A 26,670-nucleotide genomic window follows, 5' to 3' on the forward strand; every position below is an offset into this window, starting at 1 on the left:
TCGTTGGTATATGTACGATATTTCACTTTCTTGTGCAAGAATACCGACAATATGGTGAAGATTTGTGAAATTAAACGGCGAAACCCTTCCTTGAATTGTCATTTGTTTTAGATCAGTGCTTTCAATTAACTCAATTACAATCACGACGTTTTAATTCTTTCGGAATTTAGCGGGAATTCTGAAACAAATATGAGAATTTTTTTATCTTAAGGTCAATTTTTTAGGATTCAAGCATAAAAAAGATATGTCGTTTATATACAGAGTAAGATGAGACAAATCCGTAACAGACGTTTTTAGTCAGTAAAATCATTAAAAAAATTTTTTGTTATCTACCACAAATTTAAAATCGTTTCGTGGGTTGTCTGACTCCATATATAAACATATTTTTTTTAAAAAAATGACCAATGAGCTAGGAAATGATCAAAAAACAAACTGTATAAAGCCAATTACAAGGCTAAATATTTACGAAATTAATTGTTGCGATTTATGAAATTTGACAATAAGAACAATTTTGTACTAACAGTGCGAAAAAAGTTAAAGCACCTCAAGCCGAAGTAAAATTATCTGATTGTGATAAAAAAGTGACCTAAAACTCTATTCTTCGTTGCCTTTTTAAAAAATGACGCCAATTAAATTCGAGGAGAGTGTTTTAGGTTGATTTTTAGCCTCTGTTGCGTCTCACACAAGACGCTGGAGGCTAAAAAAAAGTGTTTTAAAAGAAAAACAAAACAAGTATATTTTTTTAGCTGCAGTTTAGAAAGAAAAGCGTATTTGAGACTTTTAAAGTGCGTAGCACATGAACGAAGTTGCTTTTTAGGGTTTTTTAAACTAGGAAAAATATCGAAATTTTGTATCCTATGAAGCATCTACAACGTAGCCATTTACAGGCGTCAGACTCTGGAACACTTCCTCATTTTGGGCGGATTGCAGGGACGCGGTGCAACTTGTCATTTTTTCTATGACAACTTCATAATGGTGAAATCTCGAGTTGATATCGTCTTTGTAAACAAGACAGTATCTGACATAAACTTGCATTTTGAGTAAACGTTACTGCGTCGAATCAGTTTCTAAGTGAGAACAGCTTCTAGCCAAATGATCTCTACTTATTTATTTAAGAGTGTGGCTCGCGTTGTGTTATTGCAGACTTTTTAAACAGTACTTATAAGTTGGAAAAACGTAAGAATAACTTATATGGTTGTTTTAAACTGCTGGAGAAAAAAATTCCACCAATAGCTCAAAAGAATACATAAAAGAAAAATCAGCTAACTATTCAACTAGCTGCAAGATAGCTTGTTGATAAAAAACCTATAAAAAAATGTTTACCAATCAAACAGGTTTACCAACCAAGCTTTCCTGAATTACCTTTAACAAGGACTTTGATCACTTCGGTATATACTTTGCTTTAAAATATTTTAAACTGGGATCCAGAAAAGTAGTCGTTAAATTCTCGTTAAAAAGAATTATATGATGTTTTACAGATTTTCATAATTTCATCATGTTACGTAGATTGGACATAAATAGTAAACAAAATATAATGAAACAACCTAAAAAATATGAGGATTATGTGAAAAATACTGATACTGGACCATTTCCCCCTCCACTCTCCTTTTCCCTTGTCAATGTTGGTTTTATTGGTTGGTTTCAAGGGCAAACTTGTCCAATCAAACCGTCATCTTTCTGATATCCTAGACAGCTTTAAAGTTAAGAAAAGGAAGATTTTGGTTGGTGTTACCGATTTCTTAACTCGTCACTGCAAGTGCAATGGGTGATCAGTCGAAAGCTAAAAACACTTTAAATACTGTCAGTAAATTTCATACCGAAGACGCTATTGATCACTTCGGTATATATGTCATTTCGGTAAAGAGAAACCAATAGAAAAGGTCGGTAATGACTTAAAATATTTTTGATATTCTTTGCTAAAGTTTAAACGTATATCACCCCAACTTTTGTCTTGCAGTCCAAAGAGGTTTTTAGATACGGAAATAATTCAATTAACTAATTCGGTAAGCTTTCTTGTGGCTACTAAGGGAACTCAGCTTCATTAGAAACACGCTGTGCCAAAAAAGTACAAAAGAAACACTTTGTTGGGAGAATTAAACAGGGCTGATTTCGAATTGGTGAAAAATGGAATACGTTGGAAGTAAAATATGCTGATTATCCTAAAGCCTTTACTAAGGTTGAATTGTTGATACCTACCTGGTTATTAAAAGAAGAACTTCTACAAGTGCGCATTTAGATACCTTATAATTTCCTGGCATTTATGAGAAAACTAGTTTTTAAGGCATAAATAGATTTGTGAAACCAAATATAAACATCAGGGAAAATTTAAACCAGCCAGGTATATGGTTCTTAAAGCGGGATATGTCTTTTCTTGGAAAGGGTGTTAAGCTCGGCTTCATCCAACCATATAAATTTAATAGGCATTTTTTATTAGAAAGTTCATTCCTACAATTAACGATTAACTTAGATATAAGGTTTAGATACTAAAATTAATTAGATATTAAGTTTCAGTACATATGTAAAGTTGATTTTAGTTGTTTGTACTCTGACGATGTACTTAGTGTGTGAAAAGCTTAACTGATAAATATTTTATTAAAACCTTCTTTTCATTTTTCTGTAGTAATACTTTGGTTGTTATTCTTAAACGTTTAAGAATAGCAATATTTCGATCAAAAATATATTGTTTCATCTGCACGCCAACAACTTTGACATTATTTAGTGCTCGCGACGAATAAACTTGTGTTATCCCGCCACTGAGCTAGCCATGTTACAGTTTATTCCTTGTTAAACAAAGTCAGTCTTTGAAACTAGGTTTAAAAACTAACTTTTCTTCCGCCTAATTCGATAAGAACAAGGCAATAATGTGTCGAGTTCGGACATTTCACACGTGGGTATTCTTATGCCTCTAAATGTTCGGAGTGAGGCTCTCACTGAGTAGTGTGTAATTAAGCAAAGGGCCGTGATCAACATCGCCTTAATTATATTGAAACTAAGTGTTTAGGGTATGAAGCTAAAATAATTTGTTCATTTGTTCATTGTCTGATTGGATGTCTCTAACTCAGAAAGTTTTTAGCTAGCTAGCTGTTTGTTTGAGCTCTTGTAATAAAAAGTTGCATATTTTCTTTCATAGCTCCAATCACAAAGTTGTAAAAAATTTTTCGTTAACCAGTGATGATACCTAGCTAAAGCTACAGCACGTTTATCCGTTCGGATGAGTATCACTCGATCAATGGAGAACACTCAACTTCAATTCATGAGGTAAAAACGTGACACTGTTACAGGAACAATTATTTTTGTCACGCTTTACGATGCAGATTAGATTTTTATGACAGTAATGACATTTATGACAGTGTTTTGATCCCCATGCTGTTGATGAAAAGGTGTATGAATGGTGGAGATTAAATTGTTGCTGACTCCGTAATGGATGTCATACGGCACAAGTCAAATATGTTTTTTTAAGGATCAATCACCTTAATTAGCTGTGGAACACACAGCTTCTAGTTTCGGCTGAAAGCTCGAACAAATCCTGATCTGTGTTTTCTCAATGCTGCATACATTTTATTGACATAAACTAGCTCTTATGCAGGGATATTGTGTTATTAAAACATGCTTTTACTGGTACAACTTTTAACTTTTATTAGAAACCTTATTTACTTAAAAAAATGATGTAACTTTTCTATTTCATTATATTGTAGTCTTACGTTTGTAAAAAGTAATAAAAACGATTTTTAATAATTAGGCTAGCATCACCTGTTGCAAATGCTAGGCAAGCGAGGCTTAAGTGTTCATTGGTTTGCAATACGTTGATGATTAGAAATAGGCTTTGTGTATCCTCAGTAACAAGGAAACCCCAGCTCCGTCATAACATTGGTTCCTCAGCTTCATAGCTGTACAGCTATCTTGTTTCGTTTTACTTTATCTACCTCGTCCCAGGGCTTGTTAGGCTGTTTATATATGAGCGGCCTGTGTCCAAATAAAAAAGCCTTACAAGCCCTGGGGACGAGGTTGGCACATGGAATCTTTTTCATTAATGATAATGGCAGTTTCAATTTTATAGAAAAATACTTAAGTGAACGATTCATTGAGTAACAACAAGGAAAGGAGTAGAAAACCTGAAACCGCCGTAATTAGGTGCGCCCTGATTACGGCGGTTCTTTAACAAAAACTTACATAAACACTGTAAACAGGTTGGTAATTTTTTGATGATTTTTGTTTTCATTTCTTGTTTTATTCAAACTAAGTCTCTATTATTTTGCAAAAAAACAACAAAGATGAACAGATCGCAGTTTCGAGGATTTTATAATAAAGCCAGGTTTAGCAAATTGATCATTCTCCTTCTTTTGATAATGTTCACCACTTTATCGTTTTTCTTTTTTCAAGATTAATTTAGTTATAACTCAAGGTTACAATTAAAACAATTTATATTCAAAAACCTGAACCTGCTTGCGATTGTGCGGCATTTAAAGGCGTTACTTTTTTATCTATATGTACAAGGTCTAATAGGCGTGGTTAACTGTACCTACGTGTTGCTGAAGGAGAGTGAAACATGCGCTTCTTCACGGTACTTTTTCCCAACATAATATTGTGAATTATCTTTTTTTTAAAAATAAAGATTACGAAAAAATCCACTCAGACATAATATACTTTCCCCATTCTAACCCGATTGTACTTCGCCTGTGTGGCAGCAATTTTCTCATAGCTTCGTTATTTTTCTGAGAACATGTGTTTTCGCTGCTGAACGTTATGACTCGATTGGATTGGTTTTGCAAGTAAATTTTTCTTCCTGAATGGTTTCATGTTATAACGCTTTATATTTACCTCTTAAAAAAATGCCCAATTGGAGTTAAAAAGCTCAAAAACTCAGGATTTTTATTCAGGCTCCTTATTTATTAACACGGTTGCCATGGCTACTCCAAAAATGGGAAGTTTTAATACTTGTTGTCATTATAAGTTCAGATTTGGTATATTTGGAAACAGCCTATATTCACTAGAGGTTGCATCTGTTAAAATTTCAAATTTTGAGGAACGTGAAAGAAAAAAACACAGAATAAGTTAGCAGTTATCTTTCTATATAATTTATTATTTTAAGAAACTATAACCTAGTTACACGCTACGTTATCATTCCGATATTATTTTTCTTCGTGCAACAATTTCTCTTTCTACTTTAAGTGGCACGATATACTTCTTTTGTCAACGTGGACAAGTTTTGCTTCAATTTCCTTGATGATGGGCAACACGCCTTGAAGACTTTCACCTTTCGCGAAAATTTGAAGCAATTGCTATAAATAAATTTTTTTTATTAAATTACTTCACTTGATAATACTTTAGGCTAAACACGAAAAGGCCGAAATTTTAAGTTCCAAATGGGTTAACTTATTTTACCTGAGATGGCTGAGAAAATGGTTTCTCATCTTTTCCTGGAATGTTCGCTCTTTTAAAAGCATTATTTCCTTTCTTGGCCTTGTTCTGAATGTACTCATCAATAGACTTGTATTCTTTGTCAGAATACATATAGGATAATTCCTCTTTAATCAACTTTAGACCATCTTTGTTCAAATGATGGAGACGCTGTGAGGACACATCTAGCCATTTTTTCATTCCTGAAAAAAAAGAGCAAGGTATTAAATTGTATCTTTTTTATCGTTCGCACGGAAATGGAAGAACATAGTCATTCATTTTACCATTTTCAGTAACATTCATCCAGTGATTCATGTTGTCCGCATGAACATCCAGGATATGATCTCCAGTTGCTAAAAAAAATAATTAATTAATATTAACAGCGAAATGTTTTGGCATTGTGCAGGATAATAGAGATAAATGGGCGGGTCATACATCCTGAATTTACAGCCGTGAAACTTGTTAGCTATAATTACAGAATGCTCATTCCAGATTAAGAAGGTAATTTGAGCAAGTCATTGGAATAGACTATTCTGGCGCTTACAATGCATCTCTCTTTTTCTGCTATTACTTATGCTATAAACATGTCAAATAGGTCATTTTGTCTTCCGTATGTTAATAGGTCTAAACAAAAATGTAAAGAAGAGCAACAACAAAAACAACAACAACAACAGACACAAAAATTATACCCATTTTATTTATGGCGCTTCTTACTGCCGTCAATCTCTTTCCCACCATGTCATTAACCTTTTCGAAGGTCTTCTGTCCACTTTGCAATGAAGTCGCCCAGACTTTCATGTACCCTACGATATCTTGATAATTTTGAACTATGTGTCGAGTTGCAAGACACGAGTCTTCTACGATTAAAATTGTTAGACAAATATCAATATTAGCCGACTAATAATGATTATTTTGGAAATATTGCCAAGGAAAGGTAAAATAATGAACTACCTGGTGTCACATCTTCAATTGTTGCTTTAGTCACAGCTGGACGAGCTTCATTGAACGGATTGTTCTTCATAAGAACTGACCAGGGGGAGTATTTGTGAAACATCAGCGTTGTCCTCTCACTCATTACATTAAAAAGGGAAGATCTGATAGGCGATAACTTTGCATTTGCAATAAATGATCGCTTTCGTTTCTCTTCATCATCGTCAGGACTTGGAGAGTTTGTTATGCATCTTTGTAATTGCTCACCTCTTTCTGTTACATCCTCATAGAAGTTACCTAACAACTCTGAATGCCTAAAAAAGTGTTGATAATAAGAAAAAATGTGTGCAATGATTTGTTGCTTACGCCAGTACAGCAAATGTACAAAAAATCAGTAAATCGGATTACTGGAGTTTCAAAACTTTAAACAATGATACTTACGATACTCATAAACTTAGTTTTCTTGCAAAATTCGAAGTTATAACAATACTGAATAAAAATTATTGTATTTGATCAATTATAAGAATCTTATAGTGAGGGGGTTAGGGGGTGTCTGAGAACCAATAATGTGCTTCTCCTTAGGCTGTTAACAACCCCTAAAACTTCCTCAGAGTAGCATATAAAATATAATACCACTTGACTGCTGCATCCAGTTTAGGTTGAAGAACTTCATAATTCTCTTTATAAGCTTCTCTCAATGCCATATTTGTTACAGATTTAACAAACTCATCTTGAAAACAAATTATCTTATCCTCCATCTCTATTTCTTTCGATGTATCTTCTTCACTAGTGGTTACTGTATAACCAAGCCTGAACTTTAAACATGAAGGTTGACTGAAAAAGGAAAATACATTCTTCAGACAAACTCTCTCACAAATATGACGTTACGTACGATTATAAGAATAACATGGTTACAGCTGGTACAGTTATTGATGATTTACTATCGCAGCGTCTTAAAAACTATCAGATAGGGGTTTTGTTTTCATTTATCATGTGTTGTTTTGGTATACCTCATCTATCAGATAGCTATCACTCAATGCCAATTTGCGAAAGTGACATGCATTGGATAAGTTTCAAGACAGTATTATTTAAATGGAGGTGAAATAAACATTTCGGCGTATTTCGATATAAACTAGAACTCAATTCGAATAAGGTAGTTCAGAAGATTATCATAGTGCGCATTCTAGAAAGCAGCCGCCTAATGGAAACTGAACATACCGCATTAAAACAAGTTAATAGAAAATACTCCCATTAGACAAAATGTCTTAAAGTCTCAATTTTTTCGCATTTAGTTCTTTTTTTAAAGCAGCATTGGAATTTTGTAACAGGTAACGAAACAAACAACAAATAACGAAACAAAACAAAACAGGTAACAAATGACTGTACAAAATCAGGAATTTTACCTGGCTGCTTCCTTGATAGGATAAGCTGACAATATTGAAGCGAAATTAAGGATATTGACTGCACTTGATTGTGAAGCGGTTTTGATGTCATGAATAAACTTCGCCAGCGTTGCAAGGTCGGTCTTTATTCTCTCTAGTTCTTCTTTCACATTTTGGATGTCATTAACAAGAAATTCTGCTAAGTCCTTGCACTCTGTCGCATCAGAAAGCCTAGCTATGGTACTCTAAGGGATAAAAATATATTTTTGATAAAATTTCTTCTTAATAGTTTTTTTCTTTTCCTCAAAAGTGTTAAGAGAATGACACTTTTTCGACTATTTCCCAAAGTTGACAAAAAATATCACTTTTGAATTCTCCGCAAACAATAGACTGCGAAAGTGCTACTGTTTCAGATATGTAGGGTAGGCAAGCGGCGTTTAAAATACACTTGTCAAATTTTGTAACACGGTTGTTTTGCGGAATATTCCATGCTGGGTATAAAAATTTTTTTTGAAAATTTTAAGGTTGACTTTAGCAATAACTAGCACAAAGTTGGGAAAGTCTTAAGTTCGCTGGACGTGAACTTTGACAAGTTGAAATTGCTTAAACCAACAATCTCTGACTAAAATATTAAGACGAAAGTGGCTTTTTCCTTATTTCTCAAATATGGACAGAAGTGTCAAACTGCCAGGCAGACAGCGTTGAAGAGTTGCTTGTCACATTCTATGGCCGCACACCACTATAAAAGTTGGTATTCGTGGAAAATGCCCATGCATATGCAGTTAGCACATTTTAGGAGAAATAAAATAGCCTAAGTCTTAAAGCCGCTCTGAACATTGACTGGGAAAGTTCAAAATGCGTGCATCTAATATAGAAATAGCCTACGCAATTACTTGTGGTGACAAACTTCGAAGTTAGTTGTCTTATATCAACATATTTTGAAAGAAAAAGCTTATTATTTGTGCGGACAAACTTCAAAAGTTTGCAACTTTCTTTTTTAGTATATTTTGTTAGAGATTGCAGATCAGTCAAAATGTCGCAATTTTATTGTTGGACAGTCAATATTGGAACAATGCAAATTAAAACTAGAAAGAAAAGTTCTGTTATGCCTTAAATAATCGGATTCTCATTAAACGCAACGCTTTATGAGCGATTGTGAGCGATAAAATTATTAGAGATTATTTTACTTCTAAAGGCTGAAATACACGATCCGTTTAAACAGAAGGCTTAAACCTGACGGTTAAATCATAGATCAAAACGGATCGTCTGTTTTAAAAAAACTAGTCGTTTGTCCGTCCTTTTTATACTGCATTGCATGCTTCTCGCTACTTGCGCAGCTTAACTACCATTTTGCGTGACAGACAGACAGACAGACGGACAGACGTATACGGGTATTATAATATAGTTGAAACGTTTTGACTTGCTAAATTTGACGTAGACGTGTTCATCTTTTCAGATTAAACGGTCTATTGTTTTAAACTTAGGACGTCATGTATCACTTTCTGGATATTATGCAAAATACAGTTGAAAACAAGATATAGCTACAGTAAAAAATAATCAAAATGAAAACAAGAGCCATTTGGACTAATTCTCAAAAACTTATTCAAACTAGCCTTCTGTACGAAATTCGATTAGTAATGTTGGTGTTACACCCATCTCTTTCTTTTTTTGTTAAACTTGCTGCGATTTGAAAAACTTTTGAAGCATGTTGTACGCTTAAACGAATTACGCGTAGCCTAGAAAACTTTCGCAAAGTTTCCCCTACAGGTCATCCGTCAGGTTTTGACCTTCCGTTTAAACGGATCGTGTATTTCAGCCTTAAGCCGCTGTTAAGCAACTTTTCTATCAATTTAAATTAATTTTTACTAAGTTGGAACACAAGTTGTTTAAAAATTTAACGAAAACAAACTGAAATCGCAAGAGTACTAACAGATTGGGTATATTGCATTAATTAGAATATATTAATTAACGAGCAATCAATTGAACCTACCCTTGCAACGTTGTCATGGTGAATGGCTTCAGCATGTGACTTCACTCTTTCAGATTCACATTGTGCCATGCAGCCAACATCACTGACTTTATGTGAATCCTTAACAAACTTTATACATCGTGAATCTTTTTGTTTTTTTAAAGTTGTGCATTTATTCTCCCATTTAAGACCAGGCATGTAAACTAAAGAAACGAGATGAATTAAAAAAGTCCATCTAAATATTGTCGGAAACAAAGGATTGCATAAAAAATACTAGTCAAAAAATTCAACGGGTTTGCCGGTCCTGCATATTCCAAACGTCTTCTTTCGTACATTTCTAGCACAAAGTAATAAAATTAGCATTCCAAACAAAATCTGGATAATGTTATAGGCACGAATCGTCTTTCCGTAGGAATATCCACAGACTCGCCCGTCAGCATATTGTTTTACTCTACATGGTGCCGAAATGAAGATGCTCGCAACTATTTTGAATACACAAAAGACGGACATTAATAAAGCTAGTCGTTAACCCGTGGTAAAAATCCACGGGTCGCACGTCCTTTATATACCGTATTTCGTGTTTCCGTAACAGGAGGCGCCTTTTGCAGACACACAGACAGACGATGGCTATTATTAAAGAGACTAGTCGCTCTAGCCTGTGAAATATCCACAAAATTTTCAGGTTATAGCAAAGCAATACATAAATGCATATCGCATTTGTTATTTCCAGCTTACATATTTCGTGCGTAGTTGAGCACGACCCTGTTTTGTTCAAGAAACAGAAAACAGTTAATATTATGGAAAAAAAGAAATACCTGGTTTGCACTCTCTTGCACATCGTTTTGACACTGCTTGAAGAGAACGTGCTCGTTCAAGCTTTGATTTTTTAGTTCTTGCGCTTAATGCATCCACATTTTCCCTGAGAGAGTTGTGAGTTGTCGAATGTGTTCGGTAAAGTTCACTTGTCTTTCGTATATCTACATCGAGTTTGTTCACAACGTTATCGTAAGGTTCGTTGAATTCATTTATGCTCTCTTGAATAACATCTGGGATCTTTTCTCTTACTTTTGACAGAAGATCCACCTCGAGCTTAAAAATTGAATATTAAGTATTACGTTTTGATATCACAATATAAAATGGTAGAATCAAAACTGTAATAGCAAGGGGGTGTATGTAAAATTCTTTATGGAATCCGTGCAAGTCTTAAGGTTTGAATGGACATGTAAAAACTTTCAAAGGGATACCGCTTTTGACGAACTTCAAATACCATCAGCAATTTAAAAGCTGCGCTTAGCCGTTTTCCCTGAAATATCGTGCATTTTGGAAAAAGAAATTCGCAAATTTCGTTGCGTCGACTCGCGTAACTAATATACCACCCGATCTGCAGGTGGCAGGGACTGAAAGGGTGGATAACTATTACCACCCGACATTCAGATAGCAGGGAATGTAGTGGGTAGCTAATACCACCCAACCTGCGGGTGGCAGGGAAAAAAATGGTGAACATATGTTACCTACAGTTATTTTGTTTTAAAAACTGAACTACGCCAACAAGAAAAAAATATCTATTTATATGTGCAACGCTGTTTTGTTTTCATATACAACTAGTCGTTAACCCGTGAAAAAATCCACGGGTTCGCCCGTCCTTTTTATACCGCATCGCGTGCGTCTCGCTACTTGCGCAGCTAAGCTACCATTTTGCGTGACAGACAGACATACGGACAGACAGACGTATACGGGTATTATAATATAGATAACTATTTATAGTTGACTAATTTTGATGTCGAACGAATGTCTTGATTACAATGACGAAAACGTATCAAAAGTTGCCTATATGTGAACTATCTTTCAGTTGAAAATTAGTACTATGCTGCGCAATGCGATATAAATGCGATATATGTCTTCTCTTTTAATTTTATCGAATTTTCAAGTATTTTATTTTGATCAGAATTGGAAAAAATACAACTTCAAATACTTCACCAATGCAGTCGCTCAAATAAAAACTTTAAACATGGGTAAGTTCTAAAAACTACAAAACTAAATTGTTGAAAAAACTTTGGGATTTTATTTACACTCACTCACCTGGAAATCAATTTCGTTCATATTCCTGCCGGTGTAAGTAGCTGCCAATTTTAGGCTTCCCTCAATAACCCCATATATTAGTCCAGTATGTGTGAATTCATACTTTGTAGGTCTTCCTTCTGTGTCTTCCATAATATTTATTCTTCCCGTACCTTCAAAACCAGGTGCTCGAATATATCCTTCTATAAAACCGTTACTATAGACACCATTTTGGTATTCGATGTGCAGTTGTGGACCCATGATTTCTTCATCTTCACTCATCGTCATTTGAATTCGTGAAACGTCTCTTTGCACTATAAGGCGCGATATTTTAACAAAGTTAACGATTAAAATTGTCTACAATTCACAACAAAAATATGGCTTTTTTAGAGTCACGACCTTTGCACGGACCCGAAGATTATTTGCTCTCCCATTGTCAATATTAAAAAGCATAAAAAAATAGGGCGAACACTGACGAAAAGAGAATGGGTATACCACTTGAAAACGTAATGATAATTGGCTTGGTAATGGGATTTAATTTTTCCAAGTATTAGATAGCAGCTGCTATAAAAGCAATCTTTTAAACGAAAGCATATACCTTTTATTGTTTCTCCTTGCGGAGTTTTTCGATCAACTTCTTCTTTGGTAACTCCCCAGCGAAGTGGGGTCAGTTCAGCAACCATTCTCACGGCGCTACCTTCGAATAATACTACCAGCGGCATATTGATACCAAAATCTGCATGTAACTTTCCATAAAGTCTCAAGCCTCTTTCCGCTGTAAAACCACGGTTGGGCACTTCCCAATTTGGTTCTACAAATTATCGTATTAACAAAGGATAGATGTAGTTAAAGTTTAAAGTAAGGCTGACCAAAAGGAGCAATAGTTTTACGAATGAAATAAGTGTATACACAGCATTGTCTAAAATGTTATGAGCACGAATTATTCTTATTAGCGCGAACACACAATCTAGTTCCCCTGCTATTGAAGCCGCGCTGGCTTTTTGCTTGTTGGTTGATTTTAATTCCGGTCCTGCTCTGCGAAGATACTTTGTGTTTATTGGTGGAGTGGTGGAGAGATATGCTCTAGCACATTCCTTTGCATTGAGAGAAGCTGATCTTTTAAACCTGGGAGAAGGCTTCTTTAACAAGACTAGCTATCATGTTATAACCTAAAAAGATTGCTCAAAACGACACAGCCAATTAAATCGATTTGGTTCTGCTGCAACTGGTTGTAATACCCTGATTACTCTGACCGTATCAGATTTTGTTGTTCATGATGCTTGCGCAGGTGGTTGGGTTTCAGTATTAGCAGTAATACGCTCGAATAGATTGCTGCCTGATATAATTTATTGTGGCGCCGTAGTTTAGTGGTTATAACTCTCGCACTTTGTGCGGGAGACAGGGGTTCGATTCCCCTTGGCGGCAATTTAATATGTGCAAGTGAATGTTAGGATAGCCCGGATTAACCAAGGCCTTGTGAGGGAAATTGGGGAGATGGCATGGCACACTGTGTCAGCCGATGGATGTTTCAGGAAGTTGTCTAGTAGAGCGCGGTCCCTAATTGGATCTGCGTAGCTCAAAATGAGCATTTGATACTCTAGGACTCTCCATCTAAGCCATAGCCCCTCCTGCATAAAATAGGCAGGGTATATCCCTCAATATTTTTTAGCACAGCCATGTAAAATATGCACGTCTATGATGACTTCATCAGCCAAATGCTTCCCTTACAACAGCAGATATATCTCACATAAATTACGTTCTACACTTTGCTACATTCACCAGCTTACGTTCCGTTTTAAAAAGTCAACAATTTCCTATAGAATATAGAATGATGATCCTGAATCATTCTGCATGTTAGTATTAGTTTCTCACCAGTTGAGTGGCACCGGAAATCACAACAAGTAGCCCAAGGGATACACACTTGTTACTAGTTAAAGTGATGCAACAACTAACGTTTGTTAGGAGTCTTATGTTCTTTCCTGCCTATTTATTAACTATGTCTGTGTTTTCAAAAAAATAAAAACAACACAGCAGTCGTACAATAAAAACCGGTGGGACTGATGGTTTCGAAAGATTATTTAAACTAAAGAAAAAGCATGGGATGCTTTTTCGATGAAAATGTGATGAAAATGATTCATAAAAGGTGAGGGCTGCAATTCGGAGTTATAATATAAACAGATACCAGTTAAAATATTATTTTGATGATGTCATGGGAAAATAGAAATGACGTCAAACATGCCTAAAATATGCCATTTTCCCACTTTTGCAATAAATATGAATTTCTTAAGCATTACTAACGAAATGGCTCTTATTTTGGTAGAATTTCTCATTAAATAAAATAAAACCTTGAACCCCAATATCTTTGTAACCGTTAGTCGGACGGACAGCATGCTATCCATTTTCTTGGTACGTGTTTCAAGCTCTACACAAGGCAACAGTTAAAAAACTTTGGGATACAAAATATTTTTGCACAATGCCAGGCTTTTGCAGCAATCTCTTTAGTTGTTCGTCGAACGCACGTGATCTTATACATTACACAGTTTTAACTGTGCAATAATTTTTTGAAATAAGTTTCTGAATAATATTATTTGATTATGCATTGCTGACGTCATGACAAATTTTTATAACGTTTCTTTTTCATTGTTCGCCAAAAGCACATGAATCTACACACTTCTTAAATGGTCGTTTTTTTAAACGCTACACAATAGACGCAACGAGCAAACAAATGTCTGAAAAGGTTTTGTGTATGGACTGATCTCATTAAAATTCATATGACGAATCTTTTCCATTGTCCCTCTGCCTGAGTGGATGTTTCCACGGGCCTTATCGACTATTTATAAACGTAGCTAGAGATTAGTTAGTTAGTAATTAGTTTTGTAATATTTACAGACAAAAAGGACTGTAATCGTGATAAATAGACTTTATATTAGACTTTTAATTGGAAAACTTAGCAAACATACCTTCTCCATTATGGTAAGTAAAGCAAGCATCTTTAACTGTTGCTGTATCGAGAATTGGAAGTCGCAGCGTAGCACCAAAAGCCTGAAATAAATTCCTCAATACAACATTTAAATCAGATTTTTTGCAAGCATAAAATTTGTTCTTAGAATTGTCGCCGTGGATATACTGTGCCGTATTTTCTCTTCCGCCTGCAACTGAGATAAAATGAGCTTCCGATGACCCAATTAGAAGTCGTGAATGAAATTCTAGAGTGACAAAAATAAACTTTTATTCAAACGAGCTTTATATAACGTTTTAAATCTAACAAAATGTCAGACATAAAATAACAGGACAATAAAAAATTCCAGATTGTCTTGTTCGCGTTACATCAGAACACACTAAAAGTAGTATTATATATATATTTATATTGTAAAATAACTGCAACAGAAATATGCTGCAAAGTAAATCCATGCAGCATATTTCTTAACCATACCTACTGCTTCAATTGGTCCATCAAGTTTTAAGGGGTACGATTGAGACTTCACATTAACCGCACGAACATTTGCTATACCAAGTATGTTTGTGCCAATGTTATCGTCTTCCACGCCAGATGCTTTAAACAAAATACTTTTTCCGACGAACTGTAACATCACTAAAATGACACATTAATCACATGTAATGCAAGTGTTAAATGATAGAAGCAAAGATGAATCAAATTTCAAATAAAAATTCTAATTTGGCGTGTCAAAAAATTTATATTTCGATCTATTTTTCGTTTTGACTGCCAATGAAAACTTCGGTTGTTAGAAAATAGGCTTTAGGTCCAAACTCTATAGACCAGGATACCATTATAAAGTAGCAAAAAAAATTTTTTCTGAAAATTTTTGCTTTAAAGAGGGTATCTTTGTTAAAAAAAAATGGAAAAAATCAAGGCCGTTTTATCAATCCATTTATTGATCGATTCAAACATTTTCATTTAAGTCACCATCATTTAAAACCAATCTGTTTTTACAGATTTCATTCCAGTTTAATGCATTTTCCAGCAACTTAGAGGTGCCAATTGTCAAAAGCATGGCATGGTGAGCACTTCCACCTCCCTCCACAACAAAGGTTTCCTATCACAGTGTGGGTAGTCTCACAATAAATTCTTTGCCTAACTATCAGTTTAGCAACGAAAATGACAGTTTAGTGTCTCTTTTATCCAAAAAGTTGAAACAAATAAATGGTGTAGTGGTAACATTTCTATTGCATTTATTGGCCCACGAAGTGCATAGGAAATACCACAACTTAGCAACATTACCTGGAATATCTGCTTGCACACTTGATAGCCACAATGTCCCATGCATTCGTTCCCGTCCTTGAATTTCCATCTTTCCGGTTTCACTGTTTTCCACAATATTGATTATCTTTTGATGCACTATCTTACCAACTCTGCTTGTTGTAACAGATGTTAATTTACCTTAAGAAGATAGATTGAACAGGGATTGAGGAGTGGTAAGTTTGATAAAAACTAAACAATTCAATCTCATTTCTAAAGATATTTTTTACCTCTTATCTCAATACCCGGTCCTAGTTTGATTGGAGTTTGAAACCTTCCTTCAAGAAAATATCGTTTGCCAGGATTAACCTTTCCAAAGTATTTTGCACTCAAAGTATTTCCTTCAAACACGCGTTTGTAAAACATGCAAACTGGATCTTCTTCACCTTGAACCACGCAGTTAGGGAAACGGACGTTCTCTCCATAAAGAACTACCCCACCATTGAACGCTGAAATAAAAAAAATTACAGAATAAAAAAGGAACACCCTGCTGCCATTACTGTACTACTTTACTGTACTACTAAAAAAATATCATTTAACGTTTTCGAATATTGGTGATGCAAATTTACAACGCTCTTTTGGAAAAAACAATCACACAAAAATATAAGAAAAAATAATTCATTTTTAAGTAAAGCAATTTATTTATTTCAGTTATTTTGCAATAAACGAAAACAACAGTCCGCTTCTTAATAATGTACAAATTTAACCTAAACCCAAAAATGAAGTTCGTAATCTAGGATGATCACATACATAATCACACGATGACCTATTTTTTCTTGTTTGGCGCTTCTTCTACAGTGCAAATTATATCGTAATTACCCTGTGACGAGTGCAATTATTTTTTAATTGCACTCTAGAATCTTAACTGCATTCTTTAAAGAGCGGCGATAATTTATAAAATATATATGATGTTATAAATTCGAACTATAATAAAAAAACCCATAAAACAATAAGGTAACAAAAAGGTCATAAAACAATAAGGCTTATTAAATCTGAACAAGAAAAATAAAAGCATTCGATATAGGAAAAAATATATTTCCTAATACGTTCACTTGTTGTTTAAAATAATTACTTGCTTTTGGATTCATACCCATAAATATTTATTTTCTCGCGTTTTATGATAAGCCAAAAAAAGATATCTTTAAAAATGAATCGAAATAATTATAAATCGGGTAATAAAAAAATCAAAACATTGATATTGACATCCTGTGCTACTCTTACAAAAATAGTTCATTGTGTGATTAACTCGTATTTTTTTTGCTTTTTAAATTTCTCCTTGTTCGAACGGACTCGGAAAATTAAAAAGCAAAAAAAAAATACTCGTTCGGTTATTTCCTAATTGCACTCGTAAACGTGCACTTACATATACTAATTACACGAGTAAACGTGCACTTACATATACTAATTACACGAGTAAACGTTATAAATACAAATTACACACAACATTGCACACAAAATTACACACAACATTACACACAACATTACACACAACATTACACACAAAATTACACACAACATTGCACACAACATTACACAAAAAATTGCACACAACATTACACACAACATTACACGCAACATTACACGCAACATTACACACATAATTTATCTGGACCCATCGTGACTTTCAGAAGCCATCTCTTTACGAAATATATGGCTTCTTGATTGTTTTTAACTGTGCAAATATATTTTATCATGGATTTTTAATATTTTTTTATGTTGTATTTTAGACCTCAAGATGATCACATAAGATCGCAATAGACTGTCTAAATAAAAATACTCATTGTTGGTTTCAAATTTCCAAAGCTTTCTTGCTGACATTATGCAGTTAAAATTATTCTTTGTTACTTTAGTTGACCCACTTGGCTGAATTACTGCCAGCACGAATAGATGTGTGCAGATCATGTTAAGCAAAAAATAAAGTTGTCGACTTCAAGAAAAAACATCTTGTGGTCGTGAGATGAAAGTTAAATGTCATATGTAAAGCTAATAAAAAAACCACGCCGGAAAAACAAATATCTTTTTTTTTTTTCTCTCCAACTTTTGATTGTTCAGGGCCCTTGTCAGTGTTTCTTTGTCGGTCAGTTCTTCAATCCTTGTAGGTTTTAAAGTTGATGTAGATTTATATATATTTTTCACCTTGTCAATTTTTTGCACGTTTCTTGTAAGGATGAGCGTTCATGCAAAAGATGATAGGCGAAGGCGTTGAACATAGTACCACTACTGTGACGCACACTTACTTTATGTCAAAGGTGGTCTATAATTTTGCAAATCTTTTTAATAAATTGAATTACCTTTCTCGTGAGATGGTGGAAAGGCTTCCGTGTCATAACTGTTTTCCATACGTGAGCAGAACGTCCGATCAAAATTAACGTCATATCTTGTTTTCCTCGCAATTAAACCTAAAGTTACAAATTATACAACTGAAGTAAACTTTTCCACCTTTTTTCAAAATAGAAAAAAAAAATCGCATCTCATAAAATTTTCCGCTAACAAACCCTCTAGAAAGAGTTTCCCTTTTTTACTTTAACTTTAAAATTCAGAGCGCTGTTTTTTTCTCTGTTTCTTGGAAAGATTATTGATTGGAAGCTGCCTATATTTACATTTCTAATAAAACACAAAAAAGAAAGGTGCAAAATCCAAGCTGAATTTTCAACTAGTTTGAATTGTGAGTTAATATCAATATGGTAGAGGAAAAAACACATACCAACTTCGTCATAAATCAACCATTGACTATCGGTAATTGCTGCAGTACTGAACAGGTATGCCATTACACCGTCTATTGATGTCTGCTCCACCTTCAGACATAAAGCTAAATCCATTTCTTTCTTCTGTTCATTAAAGTAGTATATGAACTCAGTATTGATGTTTTCCTTTCCATTAATTGTTGAGCTACCTTTTACACTAAAGACAAAAAGTTCCATTCTGTTACGTAATTGTTTTCAGGGATTTTTGCATTGTTGCGCAAAGCAAAAATGGCATTGTCCAAGAAAGGAAAGAATGGGAAGTTATGTAAGAAATATATATTTCCTGGTTCAATAAAAAAGATTTTCTTAGAAAGTCACACCGCTATTGTTACACACTCTTTTTTTTGAATTTAAACAATTCATTAATATACTTACAACAGTTGATTTCGTTTCTTAAAAAAGGCTTCAAATCGAAGATCGGACATCGGGAACTCCATCAAATTAATCAAATCTGATTGCAAAGCTGGCTTTAGATAACTTGTACCTGTTTGTTCTTGTATCATTTTAGCATCGAAGATGTTTAACGTTCCTGTGATGGCGAAACGTGTGCTTTTTTGAATTACCTGTACATCCGCCTGTGCGTTCAAAATGGTTTCCTTTCCATTTCCAGAGAGCGACCATATTGATCCATCATAACATTGCTTGAATGTAATATCTTTTATTTCAACTGCACCTTCCTTGTTGAGCATTTGATATTTTCCATCCAATGTAAAAGACTGGCAAACTTCTGTGCGGCGTATTACAATGTTCTTAATCTTAACATAGGCGTTATTCCTAATACCAAACTCAGGACCTGGAATGTCTCTTACCACAAGCATGGTCAAACTACTATATTTAGCGACATCGTTTGCAGCGATCTTTGGTAAATGGAGTCGAACCTCTTGCCGAAATGGACAGACGTGGGCAATAAGTGTGTTAAGGGGTTCTTTTGATTCAAATTCAGGAAACTTTGTTTGGAAGTTATTTAAACGGAATCTTACACACATTTCTGGGCTTGCTTCATATTCTGTCACAACATTTGTTCCATTTTCTATCGCATGAGCGTATGGCGAGATTTCTTTCTCAACTTCTTCATCAGCAACGGTTTGAAAACCATCTCGTGAAGATTGAAACAGTAGAGCACCACTCTCTTTCATAGCTTCCAGAATTGGTCTAGTTAAAGCACTGGCATCTACATCAAATCCACTTGTTGTCAGTCCCCATTGAAATGATCCTATAAAAAAAAATTTTACTTATCTTACTTCTAAAATCCTAACTTAATTTCCAATTTTTTGGTGCAACCTATTATCAAAAATATAAAATAAATAAAATAGATGTATCTCAATGTTTAGTTTATATAATTTCATACTTCATAGGTGAGCTGTAAAGAAAAACTTTTTCTATCGATTTTTAAAGCTTCATTGTGATGTGAAAATAAAATTTAGAAAAATAGAACGAAAGAAAATTTCGTAAAATATCCTCGTTCTCTTCTTTATGGTAAGAAAAAGTTCAAATTTTCCCTTTGTGCAACCTCGCAGATTATACAATTGTGGGTCCCCTGGGTGCATTTTGATTTTATTTTTAGTTTTAGCTACTGTGAATAAAAGTCCTACTTCTGTATAAAATAGTTTAAGACTTCGGTAAGATCAGAAAAACGTTTGCAATTAACATTAAGAAATAGTAACATCAAAAGAGTTTCTACAAAGTTATATGCTGACAAAAAAATTAATAAAAAATAGGGCAGGTTATTTACCTGGTGTAAACTTTGCCAGAACAGCACACGCAACTTGACCAATTCGATCCATATCTCCATTTTTACAATAAACGAAAAACTTGTCAGCATTCTCAAGTAATGAACTTCCCCTAGCTTTTCCAGTTACAAACGCTTCCCACAAGTTTTCATTTCCTAAAATCACTTTAACCAATGGTCCATCTCCCTTTTCTACGTGTGTGGTGTCAATTTCCATTACAGAGGCATCAATCCCTGTCTCAGGATACAAAGAAGATACATCTTGACCTAACCAGGTTAGAAAGTGTACAACAGTAATGTCGTTTCTTTCTGTATCAATAGAAAGGACAACATCAGCATCTCCTCCTTGGTTTCTTTTCAATTCCTTTAGAATTTTGACTCTAGCATCTCCACCAGACAAGTCTGTGGTAGCTGATCCTGCAAAACCAAGTCCGGTCCAATCTTCAACATTGTCTTTGTTAGCCATATCTTCGTAAAATACGAATGCTCTTTTCATTGTCACGGCTCGTAAGGTTAGCCAAGGAAGCTAAATCAGTATAAAAGCATAACGTTTTTATCCTGCGATTTGCAAAATAGGATTGGAAGTCCAGTTATGACTATAAAATCTTAAAGAGCAAGAAAAATAACATACAGGTGATACGGAATCCGCACCAAACCCATACAAGATCAATTTCTTTCTGTTGTCACATGTGGTAATCTTAATCTTGCTGTTGGCGGTTATTTTAAATTTGTTTCCTTGAATAATGTTTCTTGACATTCCAGCACGCATAAATTTTGCCATTTTTTCTTGTGACAAATCCTTAAAGATACCTTGAAATGCAGCAAGGAATGAACAGTCCCCATTAGGTTTGTACTCAGCTTTACAATCCGTGCTTGTTGACTGTTTCGTAACAGCGCAATTGCCAAAAGATGTTACTGTTTGTGTATTATGTGCTAAACCATCTAAGAATTGAACCACGGCTTGACCAGAAGCATCACGTTTTGCAGCTTCCACTATATTTCCTTAAACAAATGAGTTAAAGAATATCAGTCACCAAAACTAGTCATTTTTCAAAAGCACAAAACCTTTTTGTTTTGTTACACAGTGTTGCATAAATAATTGAAATGTCGACGGGAAACAATGTGTTATTCTTTGTGCATACTTGAATTCAAAGCACAAAAAGGTGAACCTTTCACGAATATACATTCTGTAAAATGTTGCGTGCGTGAAAACAAGACAAATCTTGGTAAACATATTTGAGTCCATTAAAAACATAAAGAATGACGATATTTTAGGAGACATTTTACTAAACAATTTATTAACAAAAACGTCGAATAATTACCAGATTTTTAAAAACGTTAGAAGAAAGTTCTGCAACTTATTCTCCTAATGAAACCACAGACAAAAACAGTAGTCAATATTACTATTTTTGATGATTTACCAGCTGTATTTCCCATGAGATTTGTGTTTGATGATTTACCATATGGCAACAAAAAAAGCCATGGAATGTGTAATATTATTTGCTCAGTTTTGTTCTTATATTGTTAGAAATCTTTAGTAGTAGCTCGCTGATAAATTTAATAAAAACAGAAACCTTATAGCTAGTTACATATAATTTCGTCGTTTTTAGATAGCTTCTTCACTTTTTTATACAAAATTTTAGTTTTAAAATAAAATTAACATCAAAATAAAACAGCCGTTTCACCAGGAAGTTCTACGGCGTATTACGGAATGATTCAAATAAAACGTAAAAATCAATAATACAACTATTTTTAATTTATTTTATTTTTTAAAAAGAATTTTAGCTGTTGGAAGTACTGTTGAGCAAATACTCCCAACACTGAAAAACTTATAACTTATGTACCGCTACTCTAGACCGGCATCCTTCCGTGCTTCACTAGTCTCGGTAGTAAAAACGGCGACAAAAAGGAGCCCTTTTTAAAATTCTACTGGCTAAAGCCGTAAAACAGTTATTAGATCCGTATACGTCTGTGTAGCAATGTAACCCTTTCTATATTTTTTAGAAACCAACACTTTTGATACAGTTATAATCACAGTATAACTCTCGCTTTTTAAAACCTAAGGACATAAGGTTGCGTCAGCCTAAGTATTCCAAGTTCTTCTGAAAATTGAAAGCACGGAATGGCATTTTGGTAGCCACTTTAGTGGTCCCTTTTTTAAAAATATTTGTTTTTTTCACGTTTTTACATTTTAGGGAACATTTCAAAGTATTTTTAACCATGCATAAATGTTAAACAAACCAACTTTAACATTTTGGCTGCAACGTATGCACGTTGCAGCCAAAATGTGGTCAGTAGCTAACTAGCTAGCTAGCTAACTAGCTAGCTAGCTAGCTAGCAAGCTAAAGTAATATCTTAATTAGAAAATCTTTCCTTTTTCACCTATTATACTGTATGAAATCGACTTCGTGTTCTTTTTCTATGTTGAACTATTTTTAAACAAATTTAATGGCCAAACATCTAATTGAACATTTAATGCAGGCTTGTACTGAGCTAATACTTTGCAATTTGAAATGGCGTATTATATCTATATTATAATATCCGTATACGCCTGTCTGTCACGGAAATGGTAACTGCAGTAGCAAAACACACGAAATGCGGTAAGGGCCACCGACTAGTTTATATAAATGTGAGGATGTAAACTAAGTCAAAATGGCTAAATACTGACTTTTTAAATTCCAGATAACTAGTTCGCTGTTCATAAATTGATTCAAAAGTTAGAGGTTTCTTGTGTATGAAGTAGCTTAGAAAACAAAATTTAAAGAAACGCATGGCTACCCCAAAAAAGAAAAATCAAAATAATAGGTATTAATGGAATAAAAGGCATATCAAAATTGCCAATATTTTTACCATAAGCATTAAGGTATTAACCGCTTATATTTTCACTCCAGCCCGGCGCAAAGAAATGCCCTCAATCTTGTTATATATCACTTGATAGCGTCTTAACAATGCGTTAATTTATCCTAAACATGCATAGGGGGTAATTGCATGGATAGTTTTAACCCACGCTGAGGCTCCAACTCACAAGAAGAATCTCTTTACATTCTAATGTTTCGCAAATTCCCGAATTTCCTGTTCCTCACAAAACTTACTTAATCGTATCACTTAAAAAAAAAAAATACTGGTATACTCCTTAGCTGACCCTTCAATAAATGAAGAAAAAACGTTGCAAACCTTTTGTGTGTGTTGTTTTATTTATAGTTTTCTTGTGTTGAGTTCCCTTCCTCTCTTTTACCTCTGACTGTTTACTGCTCACAGTTTGCTGAGCCATTTCTTTCTTGTTTTTCAATGACACGGCTTGCATAAAATCAACCACTTCATATTCATTATGATGCACTGCTGGAGGATTAACTTTTTTTGTAGTTTTGCACTGTACCAATAGCCACCACGTAAGAACACAGTAGATAGTAACCGATTTATGCATAATCGCTACAAACAGAATGAAGTGCTTTTTCAACCCTATTTAAGCAGGGGAAGTCTTAAGTAAATACAGTCAACTCAAACGTAGAACGAGTGACTTGCCAATGGTTACCAAAGTTTAAAAAATGTTTGAAGATTTTTGTACACACGCGCGCATCTTTGTAGGTAAAACCATTTAGAGCGAGATAGGTACTAATGGTGAAAACCAAAGATTTTTCAAACACACTTTCAAAACCGAACTGAAATTAGTTTTTTTTAACTATATTCTCTCCATGTTTTAAAAAAATCATCGATTTAAGGCAAATATTTCTTATCTTGGGAAGTTTTTCTTCGATTACTATGGTCTGTTGTGTATATTTTCTACCTACCTAAATGGGTGCGCATGTTCAAAAAATTCTAACAGGGTGTAGGGTGAGGCTTCTTGCCTTTTTTCACGAAATCTTTTTTGCCCAAATAGCAAATGCGATATAATTTAACGATGCCTGTAAATTATCCACGTGCAACAACCAGTTATAACAAAAATCATATTAATTTAAAAGGTCACAATAAAAGACGAAATGAAAGAAAAATGTTAATTATAAAAATAACAAAAACATATGAAAACATGTGCTTGACGAAATAAACATTACCTTTTTTTGCCGATGTACAACCAATACGATAAATGGTATCTATGCTTATTTAATGGACCATTATAAAACATACAAAGAAAATACACTGTTGAGATAACACGGGGGTTTTGTTTGCTGAATAAGTTTGAGATGCACTTCTACAGAAGCAAAAAAGATAAAAAAAATTGTTTGTTATTTTTAAAAAAACCCGGAAGACACGGAGTCAACTTTCATATGTAAAGATTGTATTTCAGTAATGGGTAAAATGTCTATATCTTTTAATTTACCCCCCCTTTATTTATAAAACAATTCTCAATTATATTTTCTCCATAACCGTTTGATCTTGAACAGAATATTTACTTTTTCTTACAGTAAACAATCAAACAATAACTCACGCTATTTGATTTGCTTTGAAGAAGAGTGAAAACATTGAATATTTAAAATATGGGAATCATGCTCAGCATATTGTGTTTAAAAAATAATGTTATTTTACTTTAAGGCGGTTTCCCTAGAAAAAAACTGTATCGCAGAGGATTGTCTTTTCTGAAGATACTTGATGAGGATATCATAGTATGTGACGGTGCGACAAAATTAAGTGAAAAATTTCGGTGATTGGTTACCATGGTTACACGTTGCTAGGAAAAGTATAGGCAAAATATGACATTTTGCTGTTCGGCGCGTAACCAAATAACTGAATAACATGCGTTATTTTAAGCGCCTTTTTGGCTACTTTTGTTCCTCCAGGGCCACGTGTATGGATTGAGTGAAGCGCATTTTCGCAAGGCTGACTCGTCTTCCAGAGAACTGATGCGGTATTTTTTGGACGACAGAAAAACAGGGCGAAACATTAATATCTCGACAAAATAACTGGTGGTACTAATACCTGCATCCACAGAAGAAATTGTAAAGCGTGAGTGCTTCAACTCACGCTTTACAATTCTTGTTTCGCGTGAATTCCGAATTTAAACGGCAAAAAACTTATTTAAAGATTATTTATGAACATTCTTGACTTGTGGATCGACAAATGGTGTACTAAAAGCACCAAAAATAGCTTTCTGAATGCTTGTGGAACACGACATTTAATATTCAGAACTGTCATATAATGTCTTAGGAGGCCGTAAAGTATTACCTAGCTATTGGAAGGAATTAAACATCGACGGAGGGGCAAGAAAGCAAGCTGGATCGACAAAAGGTTTCGACATGAAAAGCAGCAAAGATAGCTTTCTGAATGCTCGTGGAACACCACATTTAATATTCAGAACTTTCATATAATGTCTTAGGAGGCCCTATCACCTAGCTATTGGAAGGAATTAAACATGGACGGAGGGGCAAGAAAGCTGTCTAAAAATGCGAAAATGGTTGCTATGGGCGTTGCTATACACTTATATTTGCGGTTGGTTGGAAAAAGTGGCAGAATGCGCAACAAAAACCTAAACTTGTCATAAGCACTACTTGCCACGGTATTCTAGGATAAATTTGCCGCCAGAAAACAGTTAAATGACAATTCTTGAAATTTAGAAACTTTTTCTAGGGGAACCACCTTAAAGCTCTTTTCCTCTTGAAGAATATTTTCCGCGGAACGGAACAGATAGGAACAGAAATATTTCTAAGCATACTTTAAATGTTTACATCAACTTAGTGGAAGATTTTTCTTTCAGTTCGGTTCCGGTAAAGTAGAATCGAGTTGAACTTTTTCTTTGCGTTGTGCCAGGGAACAGCAGGTAGAGAATTATTTAGCTAAAGTGGGCTACAGAACGGCTGTTGGTTTTCGACTTTAGAGGCTTCACAAAAGTCGAGCTAGAGGCGGCGAAAAACAAACTGTTTATGCGCGGGATATACGGAATGTGAGTAGATTATTTTATCTCGTGAGAATTACGCTAAGTGCGTTTTTACTTTCTGTATCGAAATGTGCGCAATAATATAAAGTGGAAATTGCCAGCAGAAAAACTGTTCTTTTCTGTTCTGTTCTGTTCTGATTTTGTCCCTTCCATTCCGCGGAAAATTTACCTGAACTGGAAAACAACCTCAATTTATGACTGAATATCAACATTTTTCTTACTCACCACTGATATCGCTATTCGTTCAACTCAGCCACAACGAAATATGGATTGGAGAAAAAAAAGTTGGAAAAAGTTCAATTATTCTTAGAGTATGGAACAACACGACTTTTAATTT

At 34.4% G+C, this 26,670-nt stretch overlaps 2 protein-coding genes across 3 annotated transcripts; both read right to left on the reverse strand.

Annotated features, from left to right (window-relative positions):
• Window positions 1-5,060: 5,060 nt before the first annotated feature.
• On the reverse strand, window positions 5,061-18,930 carry LOC130622925 (uncharacterized). Of its 2 annotated transcripts, XM_057438382.1 has the most exons (17): window positions 18,699-18,930; window positions 18,286-18,393; window positions 16,225-16,443; window positions 15,977-16,135; window positions 15,170-15,328; window positions 14,697-14,942; window positions 12,335-12,547; window positions 11,758-12,050; window positions 10,494-10,767; window positions 9,700-9,881; window positions 7,731-7,954; window positions 6,961-7,161; window positions 6,349-6,641; window positions 6,087-6,254; window positions 5,682-5,750; window positions 5,383-5,600; window positions 5,061-5,279 (listed from the first exon to the last, which is right to left on the reverse strand). In XM_057438382.1, the coding sequence occupies exons 1-17, from the start codon at window positions 18,913-18,915 to the stop codon at window positions 5,160-5,162; spliced, it is 3,363 nt and encodes a 1,120-aa protein (XP_057294365.1). In that variant the 5' UTR covers window positions 18,916-18,930; the 3' UTR covers window positions 5,061-5,159. The 2 variants fall into 2 exon arrangements, with proteins under 2 accessions (XP_057294365.1, XP_057294366.1); XM_057438383.1 differs by lacking the exons at window positions 18,286-18,393; window positions 18,699-18,930 and adding an exon at window positions 16,745-16,819.
• Window positions 18,931-19,094: 164 nt separating this feature from the next.
• LOC130622927 (uncharacterized) lies at window positions 19,095-24,148 on the reverse strand. The gene is made up of 4 exons (XM_057438384.1): window positions 23,642-24,148; window positions 21,099-21,469; window positions 20,471-20,993; window positions 19,095-19,951 (listed from the first exon to the last, which is right to left on the reverse strand). The coding sequence occupies exons 1-4, from the start codon at window positions 23,889-23,891 to the stop codon at window positions 19,110-19,112; spliced, it is 1,986 nt and encodes a 661-aa protein (XP_057294367.1). The 5' UTR covers window positions 23,892-24,148; the 3' UTR covers window positions 19,095-19,109.
• Between the last annotated feature and the right edge of the window lie 2,522 nt (window positions 24,149-26,670).

Source organism: Hydractinia symbiolongicarpus, chromosome 13 (genome assembly GCF_029227915.1).
Source record: "Hydractinia symbiolongicarpus strain clone_291-10 chromosome 13, HSymV2.1, whole genome shotgun sequence".
In the NCBI taxonomy this organism is placed as follows: Eukaryota; Metazoa; Cnidaria; class Hydrozoa; order Anthoathecata; family Hydractiniidae; genus Hydractinia; species Hydractinia symbiolongicarpus.

Coding starts and splice junctions, on each gene's coding strand:
- LOC130622925 (XM_057438382.1), bottom strand. CDS start 18,915: ATGGAACTTTTTGTCTTTAGTGTAAAAGGTAGCTCAACAATTAATGGA. Junction 14,943..15,169: donor TGGACCAATTGAAGCAGTAG/GTATGGTTAAGA, acceptor TTGTCACTCTAG/AATTTCATTCACGACTTCTA. Junction 6,255..6,348: donor AATTGAAGATGTGACACCAG/GTAGTTCATTAT, acceptor TTTTAATCGTAG/AAGACTCGTGTCTTGCAACT.
- LOC130622927 (XM_057438384.1), bottom strand. CDS start 23,891: ATGCATAAATCGGTTACTATCTACTGTGTTCTTACGTGGTGGCTATTG. Junction 20,994..21,098: donor GTGCGGATTCCGTATCACCT/GTATGTTATTTT, acceptor ATACTGATTTAG/CTTCCTTGGCTAACCTTACG. Junction 19,952..20,470: donor TCTGGCAAAGTTTACACCAG/GTAAATAACCTG, acceptor TTTTTTTTATAG/GATCATTTCAATGGGGACTG.